This window comes from Carassius auratus, unplaced genomic scaffold (genome assembly GCF_003368295.1).
Source record: "Carassius auratus strain Wakin unplaced genomic scaffold, ASM336829v1 scaf_tig00017344, whole genome shotgun sequence".
Classification (NCBI taxonomy): Eukaryota; Metazoa; Chordata; class Actinopteri; order Cypriniformes; family Cyprinidae; genus Carassius; species Carassius auratus.
Genome location: NW_020524778.1, coordinates 7,018 through 32,703, shown reverse-complemented (window position 1 = coordinate 32,703; position 25,686 = coordinate 7,018). Strand labels below are relative to the sequence as shown.

The window sequence follows — 25,686 nt, the reverse complement described above, 5'->3', positions numbered from 1 at the left end:
TTGTAACGCGCAGTGTAAGAAAAACGCACAGGGCTTACGTGAAATTAGTAACATAAGAATACTAAACACTATGGATTTATAGATTTATATCGCGAGCAATGTTGATGTCTGGCCACTGATCATATATCACCACATATAGTAATTTATAGATCAATGTTTCTGTCCAATGGTTTTTTATTAAGTTATCAAGTTCAATTACAAACCTTTACCCCACATTTCAACAACTGAACACATATTATTAGTGTCGATACAGCCAAATAGAAAAAAAAAAGATGGAAAAAATAACAAATAACAATAATCACACCATAAGATAAAACAGAATAAATAACGAAAGAAAAATAAAGATGTCTTAGGGTCTTATTCTAACAACAAAAACAAGTTCAAAGCATACAAGAGTTTCTGGGCGTTCCTGTCAATCCTGTAATGAAGAGACTTTGCAAATATCTTTAGTTCATTCTTCCATCTGCTGAAGTGAGGTTTAACCTTTAAAAACGTACTTATCTTACTTATCTACTTATCTATGAATCTAGTATTTGCACAAAGCAATTAAGTTATTTATCAAAAAGTCTAGGATCTTTTCCTTCAACAATACTCCAACCTTAACTGAGATCACAGTCAAAGGGTGTATTGATATCTGAAATGAAGGCAGTTTTGAAATTCCAGCCAAAAAGTCTGTACAGATTCACATTTCAAAAACATATGATCAACAGTTTCAATATCTTTCTCACAGAACCTGCATGACTTGTTCTCCCAATTAAATCTTTCTTGTAGGAAGTGATTAGATGGATAAATTTTCTTTTAGAATTTTAAATGTTACTTCTTTGGCTTTAGGAAGAACTGGATAAGTAAAATAAAGCTTCCTTATTTTCTTTGCCTCTTCTTCAATAAATTCTTGAAGAACATACTTTCTTTTCAGTTGACTGGGGAAGTACAGTTTGGATAATACATTTCTGATAAACTTATTTGTTAATTTTTTGCTCTTTACATTTTTACCTTCAGTACATGATGGATAGCATAGGTGTAACTTAGTTTTTGGTGGCTTGTGGTAAAATAACGTAGTGAATAATGAAAGGACACGATCGTTTTGTATGTGTATTCCTTTAGCATTTGTTGTATAATTTTAAAAAGGTCATATGAGGTGGTTGTTTTCATATTTAATTTTTCATTCACCTCCAGGGATAGGATTGGCATAGAAGATGCAGCACTCTTTACATTTTAAATGTATGTTGCCACCTTACAAGTCAAGGTCTTTTTACATGTGACATTAACATATTTATTTTTTTCTATTTTGTTGTTCTGTTATTCTATTGTTTTACTTTTTTTGTTTCAGATCAAATGTATATCAAGTGTTATCCATCCTCATAACACCTCCACAAATAGAGACTGGAACTTCTGAGCACCATCACCTTGTCTGCTTTGGGACTGTCATAGGAGAATGATGCAGTACTATTCTGTGTTGAATTTACCTAACGTCAGCACACAGACATAGTATTGTTCCAGTTTTGCTGTGCTCATGTCTTCTTTGTGTCCCCAGCCCAGCAATCAGATGCATCAGAACAACAAAGCACAACTGTGGTGGCCCAGGCACCTTCAGCAACAAGTAAATTGCTTTAACATTAATGATAATTAAATGTCAGTATTGTAATTAAACTTGACCCATCTGACGTAATAGTTCATGCCAGAGATTTGACAACACTGTCAGTCAGGAGCATATTTAACAGGAGGCACACTTCAGCTGGCTTGATGGTGACTTCAGTAAGTGTGGTTGACCCTCTTGTTTTTGTGGCTATAATAATTAGACTAAGTAATCTCACTCTCTTCCATTTCCTTAACATTACCCTTTTTTTTTGTTGATACTGAACCGGTGCAGTGAAGATATTTAAAGAGACACTATCTAAAGTACAGAAAGCCGTACATAATCTTCACAAAGACTGTGGGGCTGGTCACCAGGAAAATGGGCAACAGGGAGTGCTTTTGGGGTTTTACTCCTCAGATGACCACCCTGGCTACTGTAGCTGGGATTGCTTCACAGACAATGGAGGTCTTCAAGAGTAAAGTGTGCGTGCATGTGAACACATTGTGTTATTACAGTAACAATTATGGTCACTTGCAGTTCATGTGTTTTCAATGTAGTGTAAGATGTGTTAATTATTATTATTACTCAAAAACCATTAAAACTTCTAAATTGTGGAAGTTATTCTTCATTATTTTACTGTGGTTATTTTGTACATGTTGTTATTTTGATTAAAATACAAAATTCAACACACAAAATTCTGGTTGAGGTATTATTTAAATAATGTATTTAATATTTCATTTATTTGTCACTGCTAAATATTAAAAACATAAGGTTAACTTTCTAAAATGTATGGAGTGTTACATTGGCAGTTGTACACTGGTAAAACAAACATGAACAAATTGATGTCTGTAGTGCAAATTGCTGGGGAGGGGCATTAACTAAAAAAAATGCTGTCTTGTCATAAACCATAAAAGATTAGTATATATATATATATATATATATATATATATATATATATATATATATATATATATATATATATATATTTTTTTTTTTTTTTTTTTTTTTTCCTACTAGGTAAAAGTAACAGATAAAAGTACAGAACATATTAACATTACGTACAAAGAGGTGACATAACTGGCAAAGCACCCTTTATACGTGTATATAACAAGTAATACAAAACGAAAGTTTGGTGGTAGTGACATATTTTCCCTCTTAAATGGAGCTCCACTCGCCCCCATGGAGGCGACGTAATTCTACGTAAAGTGTTACCCGGACCAACATGGCGGCCGCGTCATTAGTGGAGGCGACGTAATTCTACGGAAAGTGTGGCCCGGTCCAACATGGCGGCGACGTCCCTAGTGGAGGTGACGTATTTCCGCTCTTGAGTGGAGCTCCACTCGCCCATATGTCTGCAGCCAGACCCTCTTGTTTTTAACGGATGCGTTCGCATATTATATTTTACAGACGACGATAATTACTCCACAAGTACTTTAACTTTGTTTTTCATATAGGCTAGAGTTATTGTATGGCCTCGAGATACTTGAAACATTGCTGTCATATGAAGTAAGTCATTTTTTTTTATTAGCCTAATTAATTTATTTTTTTGGCCTGGCGTTTAAAACAATGTTATTTGTTATGGACTTTGTCCTCAGTGAAATCTCGTGTTTCGCCGAAGAAAGAAACTTGCATCATAAAGACATGGGGGTGAGTAAATAACTTTCATTAATGAGTCAATTTTTTTTTAAAGACAACATGAATTCAAAAGTCACTCTAGTTACATTTTGATTGCGTTTTCATGGTATCATTTCAAATATTTTTCAAATACTTTCATCAAAAATGCTCAAACAACTTACCTTTTCGATTGACATCACTAAGACCACAGTTTTATTATAGAATAAAAACCTGTCATATAGTGACTTTTATCTTTTAATTAATTCCCGAAAGATAATATCAAGTTCAACCATAGTTTTTCTCACTGAATATCCAGGTTTAAAAATTAAATAAAAAAAATGTTTAATGCTGTTTCATAGTGACAAATGAAAGGGTTGCAACAGTAGCTTTAAGGCAGTTCTTCCTTGTCTTTATTGAGTGACTGTGAATCATACATTTATAAAAAAAATTTTTTTTTACTTTTGTCAATTAAATAAAAGTTGAAGAGAATTAACAAATCACAGATATTTGTGATTTATTGCATTTTACAAAATGCAACTCCCAACTTCTGTGGAATTGGGGTTGGATAAATAGCACATGGTATGTCATGGGTAAGCAACATTTATTAAATCAAGATTAAATTATAATTCAATATAATTTGAAATTAAATGTAACTTAAACAATTTAGAATTTTAAGAATCTTTTAGCTGAACTAATACAGACTTTGATCCGTCACTGTTGTCTTGACAGGCTAGTGTACAATCTAGTTGTATTATATTTCTGTATAGGACATAAGTACAATACCTTATTAGTAATGTAAGTAATCAACCCTCACTCACCCTTTCAGTCGCATTGAAAAAGGTGCAGAAAAAACTGTAACCTCTGGCATTTATTAGAGACGGTCTTTTTCCGTATGTCTCACTCACATATGTTTATTTTTCAACACAATCTGGAAAAATTTATTCCCGGGTCACTTAGATTTTGCACTTTCACACTGCCAGTGATTACACGGGATATGTGCGTGCTTTCACACACAACCCGTAAAGATCCCGGTTATGACACGTGACATCAGGGTGTGATGTGTAATGTACGAGTCGAAACCGTTAGGCACGTTATACTTTCACTGAAGCAAGCTAACAATCTCGGCGTCAGCGCGGAAAGTGAGGAACTAACTGATCTCTGCTTCATTACAGTTTGCACATATTTTTTCGTCGGCGAACGTTGATCTTTCCTTCAAAACAGCCGGTAAAAGAGTCATCACTTCGACACGGCATTAGATCTGGCTTTTGTTCACACAGCACCTCGTCTCGGGTTGAACACGGCAATTTTACTAGGTCCCCGACCTGGGATCAATGCCGGAATCAATCCCGGGACGTGTTTGCTTTCACACAGAAGGCGACCGGGCAAAGGTGTATTTAGCTCCAACTCAGGAGGTCATATGTTACCCTGCCATCTATCAAAGGCTGTTCTCTTTGTCTTTGCAGTGGTTATTACCTTGTGTTTTCAGGACTCATCCTAAATCAGTCAATCAAACTGTTGTATTTATCTTTTTCATGGGTTACCTGCTCCTCCAAATGTGAGCATTGTTGTGGCATTAAAGGGGGGGAGTTTTTTACACTGTTAAAGAGTTGGATTCCCATGCTAAACATGGACAAAGTTTTTAAAAATTAAGTTGTACGTTTGATGGAGTATTTTTGTTCCAAAAAAAACCTCTTCCGGTTTGTCACAAGTTTCTTGAAAGTTTTTTTCGAGTATGGCTCTGTGTGACGTTAGATGGAGCGGAATTTCCTTATATGGGTCCAAGTGCGCGCTTTTCTGCCGGAAGAGCGCACGCTCCCGTATAGCAGAGCACTGAGAGCACGACAGACTTCACTGATTCAGATCGAGAGGCGTCGCGAAATGTCACAAAAGGAAGTGGTGTTTTTGGTTGCCAGGGCAAGACAACCCTGCACAGATTACCAAAAGAGAAACAGCATTAAGGGACCAGTGGATGGAGTTTATTTTTACAGAGCATCAACGGAGTTGTGCAAGTGTTTGTGTTTGGTTCCCTGCATTTCGGATTGCACATCGTTTTATTTCTTAAGGATAATGCAGTCCCAACGGAAAAGGGTCACGATCGTGTGTTGGAACCACATGCAGTGAGTAAAACTGCTTCAAATATCTCTGTGTTGTTAACTTAGCTATCAGCCCGTAAGCACATAAAGTAAACAACATGCGATGTTGTCATCAAACTGCACTTTCCACATGTACAGCTTAAAAAAAAAAAAAGACGACATAAAGTGGAACTTAGTCATTTTCCAAAACCGCTAAGCAAATATATACAGTTTCAGTACATACCACATAGCATACCGCCTTTGCTGATGCTGTTCTTGTTAAATTTCAGCCCTCTGGATCTGTGTCACAGTTTCCACACGCTCTCTACGCAAAAGCCTTACTCGCGCTCGTGATTCTTTAGCTCCGCCCACACGTCACGCCTCTAGGGCGCTCGTGTTTTTCCGGGAAAAATCGGTACAGACGATCTTTCTCTTATAAATATAATAAAATAAAGACTTTTTGGAGTTATGAAGGATGCAGTACTACTCTAATAGGTACTCAAATTAACAGGATATTGAGTGAAAACGAGCATTTCACCCCCCCCTTTAAGGAAGTGACCTATAGTCTTAGCCTCAGTTGTCACACCCACTAAACATCTGATGCTTGTTGCACGCAAAAATGAAAAGCACATTCTCAGTACAACAAGTGCAAATCTAATTGGCTGGTTTTGCACAACTTCCTGGAATAAAGGCACACCAGGCACATTAGCCCTGCCGTGTAATAAAGTTTTTGAGGATGGAATAATCACTAGATTCAACTGAATTTGAAATCTGAAAAATGTTCAGATTTTTGTATTTTGCACTTAATAACAAGAAGACTAGATTTCCACAAGCAGAACAACAATTATTTGAATGATTTTCTGCTTTTTTCTGCTTTTTTTCTCAATACTTAAAACCTAAGTTCAACCTAAAATAGATGTCATCAGTCACCGTCATGTCATTCGAAACCTGACTGGAGAATGTAGTCGGGTCAGTTATGCAGGTTTCTCTATGCCTCAGGTTTAATTGTCAGTCTTGTAGTCTGGTTTATTCATATTCTATCTATTTGGATTTCTCTACCTGGATTTGATTTTATGACTTCTGCTTATTATAGTCTTGGATTTTCTCTTCACCCCATGTCATTCAAATCTCTATTCCTAAATCCGCAACCTTGTGAGTTTTCTTAAATTCAGTGTTCAAGAAATTAAGCATGAAGGTTTATGCGTGTGTGCATTTATTATATTTATTTATTTACATATATTACATGTGTAACTCTTTATAAAAGTGGATAACATCATATTAGTTAACATAACCAAATTTATAAATAGAAAAATATACCTATGAACACAAAAAAATATATTTTTAATAATGTTCGTAACCAAATACTGTACTTACCGATAGCCTTTGACTTCCACAGTATGGAGGAAAAAAAAATACTATGGAAATCAATGGCTACCAGCAACTGTTTGGACGCCAACATTCTTCAAAATATCTTCTTTTGTTTAAAAGAGGCAAACTAAACCATACAAGTTTGCAACAACACAAGGGTGAATAAATAATGACAATTAGAAATTTTTAGTTAGAATGCATCATAATTTGGTATCATGATTTCACAGTCTCATGTATGATTACTACTCACAATGTTAAAAGCTTGAGTCTTTATTTCTAGAGTTATCTAATTGATCACTGTTTTATGATGACTTTTCCAAAATCATGCGGAGCACATTTAAGTCTGACTCTTCCAGATCATTCTCAAGGAGATCAAGTTCTTGTAGGAGAGATGGATTTGATTTCAGAGCTTCAATCAGTGCTGTCACACCTTCATGTGAAACTTTACACTTGGACAACCTGAAGAGAGCAGAGTAGATTTATAAATTAGGTCAGTGATTTTAACAATTTCTTCATCTGATTTTAGTGGGTTTTGATCTTTGATTGCACTAGACATTTTTAGACTTGTACCTTAGCTTCTCTAGTTTACAGTGAGGACTTGTTAGTCCGAGACAGAGCTTCTTCACCCCTGAGTCTTGTAGATAATTCATGCTCAGATCCAGTTCTGTTAGACTGGAGGTCTGAGAGCCGAGAGCTGAAGCTAAAGCGGTGCTACATTTCTCAGTGATTTCACATTTGTCCAACCTGAGACAGAAAATCATAATTTACATTTATCAGTTCAAATTTTTTAGGGTTCTTTCTTTTGGGTTAGTAATTATACAGTCGTTAACCTTAAATGCATTTAATAATGAGCTATATAAACTAACTGTTATAACTTACTTTAGTGTTTCCAGTGCACAGTGAACTTTGACCAGAGCAGCACAGAGATGTTTCACTCCAGAGTCTGCTATGCCATTCCAGCTCAGGTCTATTTCTCTCAAATGAGAAGGGTTAGAACTCAGAGCTTTGCTCAGGTAAACACAACCTGCTTCTGTTACTTTACAGTTCTTCAGACTACAGAGAAGAGAAAATACATAGTCTCAATCTAAAAAGAAGAGATCCAGAGTTTGAACGGCAATTTAAAGAAAGTCCAAACATTCTTAACGGTTAGAAATTCCAGTATATTTGATCGATCTGATACAGTGATAGCAGAAAATGTAAATTAATATCATCAAGAATCATCTTGCCTGAGTGTCTCCAGTTTACAGTGAGGATGATGGAGTCCAACAGAGAAGAGCATCACACCTGAGTCCTGGAGCTTATTCTCACTTAGAGAGAGCTTTTTCAGGTTTGAAGGTATTTTGTAGTATTTTAGCCAATTCTATACAACTTTTGTATGTTATGTTGCAGTTATTTAACCTGTTAAATACATTTAAAAAGCTCTTTAGTCATTATCTTCAAATTTTTCATAATTAACTGTATAAGCTATTTTTCACAAGCTAGGACCACGCCACAAACAAACTAAGAAACTGGGCAGGGGCGCTGCACAAGATCCCGGGCCCTATGCATAGGCAGTCCTAATGGAATGAAAATATATATTCCAGACTTTTCAAGGGCCCTCTCTTCCTTTGGGGCCCTGGTAATCAGTACTGGTTTTACCCCCAGTCCGGCGCCCCTGTTTAACTGGGGAACAGTAAAAAGAGGATGAAGGGGTTGAGGGAATGGGATGATGGTCAGGTTGATCAGGGCATCTTGAATTGAGGGCTCAGAGAGACTCAGGGTGGGGGGTACCGTCTCTAATATATATTTAGGCCAGACAATCTGATAGAGATATAATGTGGGAGAAGGTTGACTGAATGGATAAGAAGGGAGGGAAGGGTGGGTTCGAGAGAATGATACTAGCAGTGCGGTGTGACGTGGCCCGTTATATATGGAGGTTCTTAGAAGTCAGGTGATTGCTTGGACGTGCTCCTGCCCCGAATTTTAGTTAATACCAATTAACTCCATGTGTTGTAACTCACCTGAGTGTTTCCAGTGCACAGTGAACTTTCACCAGAGCAGCACAGAGATGTTTCACTCCAGAGTCTGCTATTTCATTCCAGCTCAGGTCCAGCTCTCTCAGATGAGAAGGGTTTTGAACTCAGAGCTTTGCTCAGGTAAACACAACCTGCTTCTGTTACTTTACAGTTCTCCAGACTACAGAGAGAGGACAAAATGGATACGTGTTCTCAGTCTAAAAACCCATGTTGCCCAAAGTCTTCTGAGAAAGTTAACACAACCTACTTCAAATATTCCAGTCTACAGTCCGTGTCTTCTAGTCCAGCAGTGAGACATAAATAATCTTCATAATTTATGTTCCCTTGCTTAACCATTTCATGAACATCGATTTGCTTAATGCTGAACCATTCCTTCACCCTGGAGTGAGATTGAAAAATTTAATTAAATGTCTTTAAAAATAAACATTTTAAATATAATGTTCTGATGTTTTATACTCCACAGAAGCGTACAGTGATTCCACGTTGGGTAATTTCTTTAATCCAATACAGAGTATTTCCACTCCTGAGTCCTGCAGGTTGTTATGGCTCAGGTCCATTTCTCTCACATTGGATTGTGATGAAAGTACCGTAGACAGCGTTGCACAGCCTTTATATGTGATATTACAGTCATTCAACCTGCCAATAATACAAGTTCATTATTTGCTATTTCATTGGTCTTTTTTTTTTTTGTGGTTATGTGGGCTAAATGGATTCTTCATGTAGTGCAATATACTGCCCTGATTAAGTACAAATAATGATGAATTCTACTTATTCAAGTGTTAATAGATAGTGAAAAATAAATATACTAAAATGTATTTTTAAAAATTTGTACATTATATGATTAATGCAATTGTGTGTAAGTAGTGCTGAAGTCCAACTAAAGATATACTGAAGTGTATTTGATTGTGCTAAAGTGGAACTATTGCAAGTATACTTTAGGTAAACTTTAAATATCTTGCATTTAAACAGAAAACCACCGATTTCTGTGAACTCAGTGTGCAAGGATCTATATACAGTGCTGCAAGACAAGGTGGATGAACTTGACAATCACCATTCTGGATTATGGCTTATTTGACTTATACTTGATGGATGGCTTATAGACTAGGAAGTTTATACGCTATTGTACTAAAAGTTAAATATGTGCCAGCAAAGTTGATTTTGAACACATATTTGAAGTTAAATGTTCTCACCAGATCTTTTTTGACAACTTGATCACAGGAAGCAGCCAAAGCAGGGCTGCGTCCAATCTTCCGTATTTACGAAGGTCAAACTCCTCAAACTTTTCACTTGATGTCATTAAGATGTACACTAGAGCCAACCACTGATGAGGGAGAAGAGTGTCTCTGTTTATTTTTCCAGAGGTCAGGTAGCTTTGGATTTCAATAATGAGGGATTGATCCTTGAGTTCATTTAGACAGTGGATAATAACAAGAGTCATTTCTGAGCAAGGGATTGTTTTTAACGTTTTCTTGAGATACTCAGTAGTTTTCTCTCTTTCCAGGAAGAAGTTGGCCTTCTTCACCAAAAGCCCTCTTTTCACCAAAAGGCTCTCGTTTGACTCCATTGAAAGTCCCATGAGGAAGCGAAGGAAAAGATCAAGATGTCCGTTTTTACATTGTAAAGTTTTGTTAACTGCACACTTGTGTAAACTCAACATTGTTACAGGCTTTTCTGATTCATGTGCTTCAAGCACGTTTATTGTGCTGTTGCAGAAGGTGAGGTGCACATATAGAGCTGCGAGATGTTCCTGAATGCTCAGATGAACAAAGCAGAAGACCTTCCCCTGATACAAGCCAAACTCCTCTTTGAAGATCTGAGTGCACAATCCTGAGTAAACTGATGCTTCTGTCACATCAATGCCACACTCTCTCAGGTCTTCCTCATAGAAGATCAGGTTGCCTTTCACAAGCTGCTGAAAAGCCAGTTTCCCCAGTTTGAGGATCATGTCTTCATCTGTCACGTTCTTCTCATAGTCCTTCTCATGTTTGATGTTAATCTGTGCCATCAGGAAGTGTGTGTACATCTGAGTGAGAGTCTTGGGAATCTCTCCACTCTCTGCTTGACTCAACATCTTCTCCAGAACAGCGGCTGAGATCCAGCAGAAGACTGGGATGTGACACATGATGTAGAGACTCCTTGAAGACTTCAGGTGTGAGATGATCCTATCAGCCAGACTCTGATCTCTGATTCTCTTCCTGAAGTATTCCTCCTTCTGTGGGTCATTGAAGCCTCGTACCTCTGTCACTCGATGGACACACTCAGAGGGGATGAGATCAGCTGCTGCTGGTCTGGAGGTGATCCAGATGAGAGCAGAGGGAAGCAGATTCCCCACAATGAGGTTCTTCAGCAGCACGTCCACTGATGCTGATTCACTTACATCACACAACCCAACATCGCTCTGAAAATCCAGAGACAGACGACACTCGTCCAGACCATCAAAGATGAACAACACTTTATATTTGTCACTAGATATTTCTATTTCTTTTGTTTCAGGGAAAAAGACATAAAGAAGATCTGAAAGGCTGAGTGTTTTGTCCTTCATCAGATTGAGTTCTCTGAAAGGAAGTGGAAATATGAGCTGGACGTCCTGATTTTCTTGTCCTTCAGCCCAGTCCAGGATGAACTTCTGCACAGAGACTGTTTTTCCAATGCCAGCGACTCCTTTTGTCAGAACAGTTCTGATGGGTTTGTCTTGTCCAGGTAAAGGTCTGAAGATTTCATTGCATTTGATTGGTATTGTTGCTCCTGCTGCAGTCTTCATAGTTTTTTCTATTCTTTTAATTTCATGTTCATTGCTGATCTCTCCATTTCCTCCCTCTGTGATGTAGAGGTCTATGTAGATCTCATTCAGAAGTGTTGAGTTTCCCTGCTTTGCAAATCCTTCCAAAATGTACAGATGCTTCTTTTTTATTTCTGATTTTAATCTATGAATTTTGTTGTCAGGCATTTCTGAATCACTTCTGTTGAAAATAGGTTTGTCAGTATCAGAGAATATGCACAAATACAGACACTATAAATAAGAATCGTGATGCACTGAACCTACTGATGAATGAATTCTCCAGGAAAGCTGCTGGTCTTCACATCGTCCTGACATGATTTAGTTAGTGAATCCCTTTTAGACAAAATAATATTTTGTAATATGCAATCAAATCTATACAATGTAAAACCTCTGAGAACTGTCAAAAGTTCCCTGTCAAGGGAACTTCGAACTGCGTCCTCTGAAGGGACACTATGGGGAACACCTCGTCGTGACCCGTGTCTGAAGCATACTTTGAAAAACGCCAACGTGTTGGCCGGCGACAGCCTCTGACGTCGCTAACGGCACGACTATAAATACGCGCCCGTAGGACCCGTCACTTATCTTCTTCGTCTTCATTGACTGTTTTGTTTGAAGCGTGTTCCTGAGAAACGGTAAGAGCGATCTATTATTGTTATCATGGCATCCACTAGCAAGGCATTTAAACAGTGTGTGCATCCATGTCAGCGTTATTTGACACCCGATGACACACACAGTCTTTGCGTCTCTTGTTTGGGCAAAGAGTACGCGCGCGATGTCCTTGAGGGGGCAATCTGCGCGCACTGCGAGCGTTTTTCTGAGAAAAAGCTCCGTTCTCGTTTGTCTCTATTTTCGAGCAAAGAGAGACTAAGCCTGTGTACTTTCTCAAAACAACATGGTGGTCAGTGTGCACGTTAATGCTTTGCGCACCGTCTGAAATCCACATAAGTGGTAAGTGTGCACACAAGGCTCTGCGCACTTTCTGGAATCCTGTACGGTAAGGGTTACGCGCTCTGCTTCGTTCCCTTTCTTAAGATGATAAGCCCCGGGGTTCCTTGGGCTTCATTCAACCAGTGTGTATTTGTTATACACCTCAAGCATCGCCTCTAAACATGGGGGGCTGTGTGGGCAATTCTCGCGGTAGTTTAGCAGCGCTCCCCTTTTCAAAAAGGGTCGCCTATGAGCATGCTGCTCGGAGCTCGGAGTCCTCCTCTCATGGGAGACTGAATTCTCAGTTTTTTCATCAGAGTGCTCCAGAACTACATACTGTTTTGAGACGCACTGTGAGAGCAGACATCCTGCTGAGGCAGGGGCTGAGGCTCGGAGAATGGCGCCTTCGCACCAAGGTGTTGAAGCATAGTTTGAGAGGTTGGCCAGACCTGGGTGGATCGGTTTTACGGCTCAAGAGAGCGTTGCACTATCCCCTCTGGCTTCTTCTGACTCATCCAGCTCCATTAGGGCTGGATGAGTCAGGGGGACATTTGCAACAGGTAAGTTGGGTATGTAGCTTAGGCCTTTGGCCATGTCATGGACAGCCGTCGAACCGTCCCAGGGGCGACTCCCGGTGAAATGGTAGAGTTGGTACTTAGTGTTTGCCATGATTCTGGCCTGCACTCCCCTCAGCATGGCGGCGTGGGTATACTGTTCCCCATGGTGTCCCTTCAGAGGACGCAGTTCAAAGTTCCCTTGACGAGGAACGTCTCAGGTTACGAATGTAACCATGGTTCCCTGAGAGGGAACGAGACACTGCGTCCTCTAGCTCCCTGCCATGCTTCGGACGCAAGATTCACGAAGAAGATAAGTGACGGGTCCTACGGGCGCCTATTTATAGTCGCGCCGGTAGCGACATCAGAGGCTGTCGCCGGCCAACACGTTGGCGTTTTTCAAAGTATGCTTCAGACACGGGTCACGACGAGGTGTTCCCCATAGTGTCCCTTCAGAGGACGCAGTGTCTCGTTCCCTCTCAGGGGAAACCTGAGACGTTTTGTGTGCACTATTTTCCATTCACTTTGTTGAAGCAAAATAAATGAGTTATTATAATCAAATGTTACCTTAGTCTCGGTGGAAGTGATCCATTCAGATGAATTGGCATTTGCATTGATCGGTCGCTCTTCATGGACAAAACACTTGGGCCAGAAGAGTCTGATCTGTCTACCAAACTGTGAGAGGAAACACAAGATAAATATCATGCTATATGATGTAAATTAAGATTAATGTTAACATCAAAAACATTTTCATCAATTGGTTTACAGTAACTGCAATCCCATAATTATTTATTTATTTGTTAATTAAGCTTAAAATGATTTAAAAGAAATTACCTTAAATGTGGTAGATATGTTTTATTTGTTAAGTGAATTGGCATTTGCATTGATCGATCACTCTTTAAAGACAAAACACTTGGGGCAGATGAGTCTGATCTTTCCTGCTGAAGACTGACAGCGAAAGTAGAATATATAATAAGTAGAATATACCGTATTTCAGAGAAGGGTTAACAAAAAACCATTGAGGGGAGGAAGTATTCAGAACCTGCATCATCCTTTTGGATGTGTTTGCTAGCTGGTCACTTCTGACTGACTTCATTTAGCTTATGTGAGTTATTATCATTACCTTTTTCCCAATGGAGCTAATCCATTTTTCGGATGAATTGGCATTTGCATTGATCGGTCGCTCTTCATAGACAAAACACTTGGGGCAGATGAGTCTGATCCCTCCTGATCAACACTGACGGCAAAAAAATAACCATTTGTAGATTTTAATAAAGAAGAAGTCTGGAATTTTAGTAAAGCTTGACAGCAAACCATTGGTGAGGGTGAGAAAATTTAAATCTTAATCCTTGTAGTAGTTGTTACTGCCCTGATGACCAACTGTTCTGTCTAACTTTATCTTTAACTAGCAGTTGTCATTACCCTTTTTCCATTGATCCATTTTTCAAATGAATTGGCATTTGCATTGATCTATCGCTCTTCATGGACAAAACACTAGGGCCAGAAGAGTCTGATCTCTCCACAGAACTGTGAGAGGAAACACAATATAATTTCATGCTATATGATGTAAATTAAGATTAATGTTAACATCACAAACATGTTCATCAATTGGTTTACAGTAAATGCAATCCTCTAATTATTTATTTATTTGTTAATTAAGCTTAAAAGATAGAAATACCTTAGATGTGGAAGATATATTTTATTTGTTAAGTGAATTGGCATTTGCATTGATCGATCACTCTTCATGGACAAAACACTTGGGGCAGATGAGTCTGATCTCTCCTGATCAAAACTGTCAGATGCAACATTAAAATTAGGAAGTTAAATTTAAAACTACATTTCAAAATGTAATCACAGCAATGTTACTGCATATATAGCACAATAGTACAATTTATCCTTGATAAGTTGAAAAATCTTCATCTTTTTACTGAACTGATGTTGACATCAATCCATCACTCAAGCTAGGTTGAGGTAAGACTGATTTAATCTGTTGTAATGGACTTTAAAGGGTAAGTTCACCGAAAAATGAAAATTATGTCATTAATAACTCACCCTCATGTCGTTCCAAACCCGTGAGACCTCCGTTCATCTTTGGAACACAGTTTAAGATATTTTAGATTTAGAGTGCTTTCTGTCCCTCCATTGAAACTGTGTTCATGGTATACTGTCCATGTGCAGAAAGGTAAGAAAAACATCATCAAAGTAGTCCATGTGACATCAGAGGATCAATTTTTCTGAAGAATTGAAAATACATTTTGGTCCAAAAAATAGCAAAAACTACGACTTTATTCTGGATTGTCTTCTCTTGCATGTCTGTTGTGATAGAGTTCAAAACACAACAGTGTATTGATATCCGGTTCACGAATGAATCATTCGATGTAACCGGATCTTCTTGAACCAGTTCACTAAATCGAACTGAATCGTTTTAAACGGTTCGCATCTCTAATACGCATTAATCCACAAATGACTTAAGCTGTTAACTTTTTTAATGTGGCTGACACTCCCTCTAAGTTCAAACAAACCAATATCCCGGAGTAATTCATTTACTCAAACAGTACACTGACTGAACTGCTGTGAAGAGAGAACTGAAGATGAACACCGAGCTGAGCCAGATAACGAACAAAAGATTGACTTGTCCTATTTTCCTATATTTCCTGTATATGCACATATATGCACCTCAATTTTGCCTATATGTGACATATATACGCATATAGGTTCTTTCCATGTGGGGGAGACGTGAACCATTTTAAATGATTCAGTTAAATTTGGTGAACTGGTTCAAGAAGATCTGGTTACATCGAATGATTCCTTCGCAAACCGGATATCACAAACTGCTTTGTTTTGAGTTCTCTTTCACAACAGACACGCAAGAGAAGACAATGCTGAATAAAGTCAAAGTTTTTGTTATTTTTGGACCAAAATGTATTTTCGATGCTTAAAAAAATTCTAACTGATCCTCTGATGTCACATGGACTACTTTGATGATGTTTTTCTTACCTTTCTGGACATGGACAGTGTACCGTACACACAGCTTCAATGGAGGCACTGAGAGCTCTCGGACTAAATCTAAAATATCTTAAACTGTGTTCAGAAGATGAACGGAGGTCTTACATGTTTGGAACGACATGAGGGTGAGTCATTAATGATATAATTTTATTTTTCGGTGAACTACTAACCCTTTAAATATCAGAAAGTAATCGTTTCAATTTGTAATATAGGTTTAATGAATATACAGATTCATTTTATTGTACTAATAAATAAAATATATTTGTCTTACTCGTTCAGTCCATTGAAAGATGTGCAGGAATCCCTGTTGTCTTCAGCGTTTATTGTCGACATAGTGTGTTTTTTAATTTATACATTTGTTTTTCCAGTATAATCGAGGGATAAAGAACCTTTTGTTTTTCTGAACATGGCATGCTGCAAATGAGGAAGATAAAGAAGACTAAAGTATGTAAACCCTGTTTAAGATCTGGTTTTACTGGTTTGATACAGTATAAAATAGGTCAACAGCTTTTAAAAAATATATATTTTAAAGCATTAATTACATGACATAAAAATGAAAGTATACAAATACTGTTTACTAAAACAAATACAAATATATTTTGTATAAACTTTTGACAGTTAGCTGAACATTACATATAAACTTTTCCCCAAGCACAACTTCTAATAGTGTTTGGTTATTTTTGTCTAATGTGATCCATCAAATGCTTTTCTCAGTCTGTGCAGAAGTAGCACTTACCAGAATGAAGATTTCTGTTTCTCACAGGTTACCTGCAGCAGGGTGATGTTTATTCCTCAGTGCTGTTGTGAGCGAGTTGTGGCATCAAGGAAGTTGATGGATTAGTGTCTGCCCCAGATGTCACAGGCCGCCCACAATGCTCACTAATTGCTTCATGCATATTTTCAATTTTTTTTTTTTTTTTTTTTTTTTTTTGACACTCAGGTTTTTTTTTTTTTTTTTCTGTGGCACATGAAAATATTTTTTGCAATAATGGTGGAGAGAATTTGGTTTTGCAGACTTCAAGTACCACAAGAATTGAAAACAACGCATGTGCTGTACTCCAAGTGTTGCAATACAATAGTTTTGTCTGTGGAACAGACTGAATTTAAGTTGTTGGCAATGCCTCTGTGTACCAGTGTTGTTTCTTATGGTCAAGTAGGATTAAAAAAGCTCAGTTATTTAAAGATACAATACATTATATAGTCCTAACTTGTTCTCAAACTGACATGTTACAAACATGGCAAATAAGTTCTTTAATTTACACAATTTATTCATTATGTATTTTCATGGTGACATATGTATGCAAAAAATAATAATAATAATTAGCAGTGTTTTAATCAAATTTAAATGATTTTGGAAACAATTTTTAGCTTTTGGATACGTTTTCAATTCAGTAATCAATCTGCTTTATAAAACGATATTTCTTGAACACTGATCTAAATATTGGACACATAGCATACAGTAACCCTCTGTGCTTGTTTTCCAGTGTCTATGATATTTATGTCCCTATTACTTTGGCTCTGAACATAAGGTAGCCCATAAAAAACAGTTCCATTAACAGATAATACCTTTTTAATATATGGAAGAAACTGAAATGTTACAAACAATTTATATATAAAAAAAAAAAATGTGACTAATTTGATGTTTAAAAAACATTTCTATGGTCTCTAATTAGAGCTTCTAACACTTTTTGTTACTGTTGTTTATATTTCACCTTTATGTGTATGTCTGTTGTATTGTCTCTCCTGTGCAGTCTAGTTTTATAGATTACAGATGCTGTTTTTACAGCAGTTGGGTCTCATACACCTGTACATTCATCAGCCTGCTGACAGAAGCATGAGATCATCTCAGTGATGTAATAATTCTCTCAGATATACTTAGCATGTTCATGCAAATAAGCTTCTAGTAAAGGTGTGTCATGAATATGCAGATGTATTTCCGGAAAGAGTGATTCATAATTTTTTTATATTTTTTTGCTGGTAGCGGTTTGTAGGTCTATAAATCCCTTGAATCATATGCATATTTGCATACCTCAAAAACATAAATAAATAAATAATAATAAAAAAATCCAATATTGACTAGTTGTTCAGATTATATTTGTCCCACAAATATTTTTTTACGACATTTTATTTACAGCAACTATTACTTCAGTTTAAATAAAAATGTCATATGTATTGTAATTATAGAAATGTACAGAATTAAAGTTTAAATCAGTTTATTAAGACCTATAGGCCTTAACTGTATAAAATATATATATTTTTAAGTGAAATGAGCTCAAATTATAACTTTAAATCTTTGTCCTTTCAGTAAAATGTATAGACCTCAATCAAAACCCAGATTATGAAGAAACATAGCGAATTAAGTGTCAATTTTCATCTCTCTACAGGCCGAGTATAATCCTGTTAAAGCGTCGAGCAGTCAGGTGTTCTGTAATGTGCTGAGACAAGACAAGAGAGATCAGGTGGTTGAGTGAGTGATTTACTTTTATTTGATAAACATTTGCATAATCTATAAATGTGATGAACAGCAGGTGCATTCATTACAAACAGTGAGTGCAGCCAAAATGAGTGACAATATGTGTGTGTATGTGAACTGATGTATGTATGATGTCCACCGTTAGCCTGTTACTGTGCTTTCATGTGCTGACAGAGAGCAGATGTCCACATTCACACAATCAATTTACTTGAGAAGAAAAATGACAGAATATAAAAAGTCTTGTTTGTTTTTAGAGAGTTGTAATGATGTTTCTGTTTAAAACAAGAAAAATACTATTTGCCTGTGGTGTTAGACAAATAATCCCATTTTCCCTTAGTATTTAATTTATTTTTCTGACCCCCATGGCTCATATTTTTTATGATTATTTTTAGCATAAACTTCATTATTTTTTTCTGTAAACAATGTCACGTCATGCTGTTTCCTTCTCAAGTAAATGCATCTTGTTTTATGCATGTTTGCATATTTATGCTAAGAAAACGAGATTAAAATACTGATTATTTCGTTGCAGACTTCTTAGGCCTTGTGACATTTAACAAAATGAAACCGCATTTGCGAAATGTTACTAATAAAAATAAGTTGACAGTTCTGACTTGATTTTCAATGGAGTTGACAAACTTCTGACTTGATCACATCTCTAGAATAAAATGCATTTAAAATTAAGAATAAAATAAAATCAATTGGAAGGGAGTAGCAAGTTAAATTACATTTTGATGACAAACATGTCCAGAAATATGAATTTCAGACATTTTGAAGGACATACATTTATATATGAATAATTTGTTTTTAATAACACACACACACACACACACACACATTCACTGGTCTGCTCTGTTGCTGCCAGCATGACCTGCTGCTTTTCAGTGGTCACATGCAAATGTGTTGATTAGAGAAGTGCGGAGAATGCCAGATAGACCACTGTGACACACACTTCTCTGTGTCTTTTCCTTTCAGTTCAGCGCTGGGATAGATTTATTCTCCGAGAGCTGTGATCATATCACTATTTCGAGTTCTTGGCACATGTGTTTTTCAACTTTCAACTTTTTCCGGCTTAGAATATAGTTATTTTATTCCTGGTTCTGAGTCTTGTAATCTCTCTCCTCCTATATCTGAATCTGTTGACAGGAGTGGAAGTCCTGACCGAGTTAGCAGACTGACCTCTGACCCTTCAAGGAAACTTGCATTTAAATCTAAGAACTTCCTGAGAAGAGGAAAACATCCCGTCTGTGATGAATGTCCTTTTTACCTTTTGTGACACATAATACTCGATCCAGGTGAGTTTTAGTAGCCTCAGACGGCAAACCCATGGACTGACTGATGCAGCACAAATATGACAAGAGTTTCAAATCCATGAGCTCCAATATAATATGAGCTTTATATATTTTCCGGAAGTCTAAGTGCAGTTTTTATTGGTCCATCAGGAAACAAAGACATGTTTAAAGATACTAAAGTGCTTCAGTAAAATCTTCCCTGGAAGAACTTGTTGCTGGATTACAGTTTAAGCAAATGTTTGTACCATTAGAAATTTTACATTTTTATTTTATTTTTATTAAAGCCTTAGAATGCATTTAGACACATAAGCTTGTAATATTTTATTTTTTTAAATATTAAATTATGTGATATTTATTGCAAAATAAAGTAGTTTTACATGCAAATTTTACAAAATATCAGTTCTTTTAAAGATAATCCCATAATCTTCCTATTTCAAAACTACCAACTTCTAAAAGTCACATATTAAAAGTAACCTGTGGTCCGAGACTTTATGTGGTGTTAGATTGGTGGTTCTTATGCTGACGGTAGAAAGTCCGGATACATGAGACTAGAAAAGCACAGGTGGGTCTGTTTATGAATACTGACCATTTATAAATTGCTTAATGTTTTAAAAAACAAGTCCACGTAACCAATATCTATGAAGACAAAGCACTGGTGTTCTTCCAAAGAGTGTGAGAGCGAGAGAAAGACATTTCAGAGCGCTGTTCCTCATCAATTTCCTCTCTAATCCCTGCATAATTCCCTCAGAGTCATAAAATATCAGTCGAGACAGCCTTTCCTCCTCTTCTGGAGAAATTCCCGACTGACTTTCGTGAGAGAGGGATTTGGGAAGATTAAGAGTAGTATGTAAATGACATGAGAGGGAAGGATTTTTTGAAGAAGGACCATCACATTCCAGAAGCAGACTGAGATGGGAGATGGGGAATAGTTCCTGGGAATTTCCCTTGGTATTCTTTTTCTGTTGAGAGAAAAGAGCTGTGATCAGCACCATATAGATTTGACATTTTGTGTAAGAGCAGTCAGGTTACAGGACGCCAGAGCGCTGGAGACCACAGCGGATCTCTGTGAGATATATGACCGCAAGAGACAGGGAAGATGTGTTTTGCACCAAATACAACACAATTATGGATTATACAAACCAGCTGTTCAGAATCCCAGTTTGTTGCCTTTTTTGGTAAGACTGCTCAAAATGCTTCGATCGGTGTCAAAGTTTTTGATTAGAGTTTGAATATATTCACCAATGAAACACTGCAAATTGTGTGGATTAGATGGATGAATCTGACAAAAACTGTTTGGATGTCTTTCTAGGACCATTAGGGGTTTTTATTGATGTGATTTCATTTTAATGACAGTTATACACATCATTCATAATGCCATCAAAAAATAAAATAAATGTATGTATATATATATATATATATATATATATATATATATATATATATATATATATATATATATATATATATATATATATATATATTACTCCCAACGCTTATTGCTGTATTGCAAAAATACTCATTATTTTAATGCAAAAAAAAAAGTAACATTTAAATTTTAAACTGTTACATCGTGATTTAATTTAGTATTTAAGGTGCTTCCTTTAATATGTGCTGAATTAAATTAAAAATGTAAATAGTTTTATTGACAGTTCTGCCCATTATTCCTTCCAGTGTTCATTCCTGTAATGCAAAAAAGTAACATTTAAATTCTAGTGCTTCCTGTAATCTGGGTTTAAATGTGACCTGGACATGTTTTGAACATGAACTAATGTTTTGTAGCTTACGTAAATATAAACATTAAGGCAAATAATCAACTAAATTCCTTCACCCTGCGATGTGAGCACAGCACATGTTGGGACCCTCTCTGGCTCTTTCTTCTCCTCATCTCTCTCTTTCTTTCTGTCCTCTCCTAATTTCTCTCTTTCTTCACGGTATAGAGTTTTAATCAGTCCCAGCTGTGTGATATTGCACGGCCAATTAACGAAAACCATTTGGCTCAGTCTCAAATGAGACGACCACATGTACCCCGTTTTCTCTCTTTCACACACACACACAGATTTCATTTGTAACTATTTTTTATTGTGATTTTCTATATGTAATCATGTTTTACAAAACGCAGATAATTAACAAGCATAACTTACATGTTCTCCGTTACAGATGCAGTGAAGTGCAGAAACAAGCTCATGAAAAATCCACACGTCACTATCTCGCTCAACTCAAATTAAAAGTTCAACATCCCCGAAAAACAACTGCAACTGTCCCAGACACGTGAACACTGCATTCTGATGAAAGACTTCATTTGGGAGCCAAGACCTTTGCAGTTTCCTGTTGATAGTGGATCACAGCTGGAGGTCAAAGGTCATCTGTATGTGTGTGTATCTGTGTCACCCAACACTCTGACAAAGTGTCTTTCATTTTTCATTCTGTCCAACATCACTGATTATACTATAAACAGACCTTTTTGCAGGACTGCTAAAGAGTGAGATCCTGAAACCAATTTTATCAACGATATTTTCGTCCTTTTGATAATTTAATTATGGTTTTCCTTGTGAAAACTTACAAGACATTGTATCACAGCAACATAAATAAAAAGATAATATACATCATATTAAGCAAATTATTTTTCAGTGGCTTAATATAAGAAAAATTCCACGTATGTGCTGCCACAACATTAATTTCTAGTGAGTTTAGGTGAAGTATTATGGATAATTTAGGTAAATGAAGTACGGTAAATGCTTCACAACAGATCACAATAGACAGTTTTATTGAAATCACTCATTCTACGTCAGCAATTATTGTTTTTGCAGTTGGATTTATACTGTGTATGAAGTTTTTAAAAGGTATCGTCCAATTTATTTACTTGCCAAAGCTAATTTCACTTGCTGAATGTTCATTTTGGAGCATGTTTGAACTTCACATGTAGGTCTGTCCAGATTTGCTCCTTTGAAATCATGAAGTCTGATGCCAGTAAAATGACTTCAGAATGTTCTTATGAGCCCCATCCAAAAAAATCAGCTGGTTTATAGTTTCACTTCAGTCGTCCTTTCAAGTTTTCCAATGATCCGATCACAGAGGTGAGTCTAGATCATAGTGCTGGATTGTTTTGTCAAATCACAACATACAGAATAACGCAGATGCTTTGTAACATCTTTCAGACTGATGGAGAAGTTGAGCGTGGATCTGAAGACGTGGGGGAGGTGAGAGAGGAGTATTTCGGGGATTTCTCACGTGACTTGGGTCTACTCGTGTTAATCAGGTTCAGTTAAACACAAGCACACTAGGGCCTGGATCACATTGGACACGCAGATAATATAAAGAATGAAACCAGTAGGGGTGAAGCAGAAGAAAAGAGCCAGATCAAAGACAGAATGAAAGTATGATAGATTCCTCCCCTGATGTTTGTCAGTAAAGACACATGATGGACTTTAAAGAGAGAAGGAGAAGAAGGTGTTGGAGGACACATTCTGCCTGTTTTTGTCTCGCAGACATAGAGTGGAGCCCAAAAGCTTTAGCCCACTAGTGAAAATGCTTTCTTTTTTAAATTATATGGTTTATAGAATTTAAATACTCTAACATCTGCTTAATATGCAGATATGACTGTAATAAAGCCAATTATGACACTTTCAAAACTTTTTATTTGTTTCAAATGGCCTGACACAGCTAAATTGACCAATAGTGTGAGTTTGGGGTGACCAGTGGAACATGGAGGGGTTGTTTGGAAACCTACTCGATAACAATCATTATTTAGCAAATTTGCTTGAAGATGTTGGTGGTGCAGGACGTATATACTTTTAATGGAAAAATAATGTTATCAGGATGTCTATTTAAATGAAATTATGAATTGAAAATGTGAGACTTTACCATTTGCTTGTTATTTGAAATGTGCCTGCTTTGTTTTGTTGACAGCGAGTGACTACTGGAGCTGACAAGATCCTGATGTTCGTTTTCTCATGTTCTCGAGTGCATCTTGAGCATCAATGCCAGCAAGAATATCTGGCCATCTGTCACTCCTATACTTATATTTAATCTGTAAATTATAAATAGTGCATATAGTTTTTTTTTTTAGATTATAACTTATAATGTACATGTTATTGTTTTAAGTGTAAAAATATGATGTAAAAATATGAAAACATTTTATTTCCTGCTAACAAAGCAGTGACACCTTATGCATCAATGCAAGTCCTTTTCCTGTAGGATTTGCTTCTTTGCACGTAAAGCTCTACTCTTGAAGGTCTGGTGTGGTTCAGTGTGGTTTTTGATGTTTACTCAGAGAGCTGAGCTGTTTCTGTGTCACCACGTCCGTCCGTGCGCTAGATCACAAACACCAAAACCACATGATCTCACTCATCTTTACGACCCACAAACAACCCCACTGATTCAGCTGCAAACACACTGGAAACTATTAAGACTTCACCGCAACGTGACGCTTTATATGTGAAAACAGATTGATAACAGACAATGTTTCTCCAGCAAGCAAGATAAAAGATTGAGGAGTTTGGTTTCCTGATGCTAAAAGCAGCTTTCTTTAGGAGAGTGGATGGCCTCTGGGGACTGATGTCTGAAGTGTGTGGAATTAGACGTTCTTAATGAACATCCATGCTACGTAGTAAACATTGCCAAGTGATTAGAACACTACAAACCCATTTGAAATCATCTGAAGCTAATTGAGTCTCAGAGGGGAATGTGACTCCTTGTTTTAAAGGAAACTATTGACTGCTGTCTCCTTCAGGGTTGACAGGATTCTGTTTTCCTCAACATGAAATCATCTGGAAAAGTTCCAGATCATCTATCTATCTATCATTCCATATCATTCTATCTTTTTTATATTTCATTCTATCTCTCGTTCTTTTGTTCTGTGTTTATACTGTTTGATCTTGTTAGCTTGAGATGTTTGTTTGTCCATCCCATCAATCTTGTTTGTTTTCCTCCCAGTTCCCTTCAGCTTCATGAAATTAAAATATATAAAGCTGAATTGGATATAAACACTGCACACACTCGCACGACTGAAAGCACTGATTAGACGGACAATCGAAAGTGAAGACAGACTGGAACGTTCAGTGTTCTTTTGGCAGCACCTGTCTGTTTAATTCAACAATCCCTAAACTATAACACGTATATACACACATCTGTCTTTCTTCCCCTGGCATTGCTCAGTGATTAAGACTGTGATTTCTGTTAGCAAGGATTTAAACAACGGATGCACGTTTGCTGATTGGTGCGTTTTGATCATGCAAATGTTCAACCTTTATATTTGTGTTGTGCTAAATTGTTAAACATATGTGTGCTGTACGTTCAATGCTGTAAAGCAGGTTGTCTTAAATGTGTGCATGCCCATGATCTCAGCAATAATATATCAAACAACATGCATTATTCTGCTCAATAAAACACATCGGAAGATAAATATCTATGACAGACGCTCCTCTGAGGGGCTTTTAAGATTGTGGATGTGTTTTCTGTCACATTTCTCTGAGTTATAGAGCACTACCAATGAGATACGGAGGCACTTTAAATGACCTACACACACACACACTCTAAAAATGGCTGGGTTAAAAATAACCCAATTGGCAACCCAGCACTGGGTAAATATTGGACAGAACACGTGCTGGGTTAAAGTAACCCAGCATGCTGGTTTACACATTTTAACCCAGCATGCTGGGTTATTGAGAAAACCCAAGATAGAGTCATTTTTACCATTTGTGGGTTTGCATTTTTATTATTCTGGGTTATTCTTGCTGGGTTATTCTCAAAATTTCACTTTTACTTAACAAAGCAATCATGGATTAATAAATAATGAAGAATACAGGTTATTTAGACTGTTAAAAATATTTTTAATGCCATCTGACATTCAAAAACTTGTACCAATGACAAACAACATGGAATTTTCCCTTTTTTTGTTTCCAGCGAATGCAAAATAAATAATTAAAATAAAAATCACAGAATTACAGTTGCAATAAATAATAATTTTTTTTCTGAATGACCTGTGTCTAGCTGTTTAACTATTACATTTTGACAT

The 25,686-nt window shown here is 36.8% G+C and overlaps 1 protein-coding gene and 2 long non-coding RNA genes across 12 annotated transcripts; 2 read left to right on the top strand and 1 right to left on the bottom strand.

Moving 5' to 3' along the window:
* Window positions 1-641: 641 nt before the first annotated feature.
* LOC113075641 (uncharacterized) lies at window positions 642-2,204 on the top strand. The gene is made up of 2 exons (XR_003281007.1): window positions 642-1,221; window positions 1,331-2,204. It is a non-coding gene; the product is annotated as an uncharacterized LOC113075641 (long non-coding RNA).
* Window positions 2,205-2,613: 409 nt separating this feature from the next.
* LOC113075639 (uncharacterized) lies at window positions 2,614-25,269 on the top strand. Of its 7 annotated transcripts, none has more exons than XR_003281001.1 (9): window positions 2,614-3,082; window positions 3,172-3,223; window positions 11,139-11,345; window positions 16,280-16,355; window positions 16,675-17,764; window positions 18,296-18,378; window positions 19,528-19,676; window positions 21,831-22,870; window positions 23,580-25,269. It is a non-coding gene; the product is annotated as an uncharacterized LOC113075639 (long non-coding RNA). The 7 variants fall into 7 exon arrangements; XR_003281006.1 differs by having other exon boundaries at window positions 16,280-17,440; window positions 17,663-17,764; XR_003281002.1 differs by having other exon boundaries at window positions 16,280-17,764; window positions 21,831-22,747; window positions 22,829-22,870.
* On the bottom strand, window positions 6,818-16,739 carry LOC113075638 (NACHT, LRR and PYD domains-containing protein 3-like). Of its 4 annotated transcripts, XM_026248322.1 has the most exons (13): window positions 16,648-16,739; window positions 16,183-16,325; window positions 14,328-14,432; window positions 14,029-14,142; window positions 13,740-13,853; window positions 13,473-13,580; window positions 11,689-11,757; window positions 9,836-11,605; window positions 9,117-9,281; window positions 8,893-9,024; window positions 7,510-7,683; window positions 7,201-7,374; window positions 6,818-7,089 (listed from the first exon to the last, which is right to left on the bottom strand). In XM_026248322.1, exons 2-13 carry the CDS (start codon window positions 16,242-16,244, stop codon window positions 6,933-6,935), a joined length of 3,144 nt encoding a protein of 1,047 aa, XP_026104107.1. In that variant the 5' UTR covers window positions 16,245-16,325; window positions 16,648-16,739; the 3' UTR covers window positions 6,818-6,932. The 4 variants fall into 4 exon arrangements, 2 of the variants coding, with proteins under 2 accessions (XP_026104107.1, XP_026104106.1); XR_003280998.1 differs by lacking the exons at window positions 6,818-7,089; window positions 7,201-7,374; window positions 7,510-7,683 and adding exons at window positions 7,971-8,028; window positions 8,631-8,805; XR_003280999.1 differs by lacking the exons at window positions 6,818-7,089; window positions 7,201-7,374; window positions 7,510-7,683; window positions 16,648-16,739 and adding exons at window positions 7,971-8,028; window positions 8,631-8,805 and having other exon boundaries at window positions 14,328-14,697; window positions 16,183-16,289.
* Window positions 25,270-25,686: the final 417 nt, after the last annotated feature.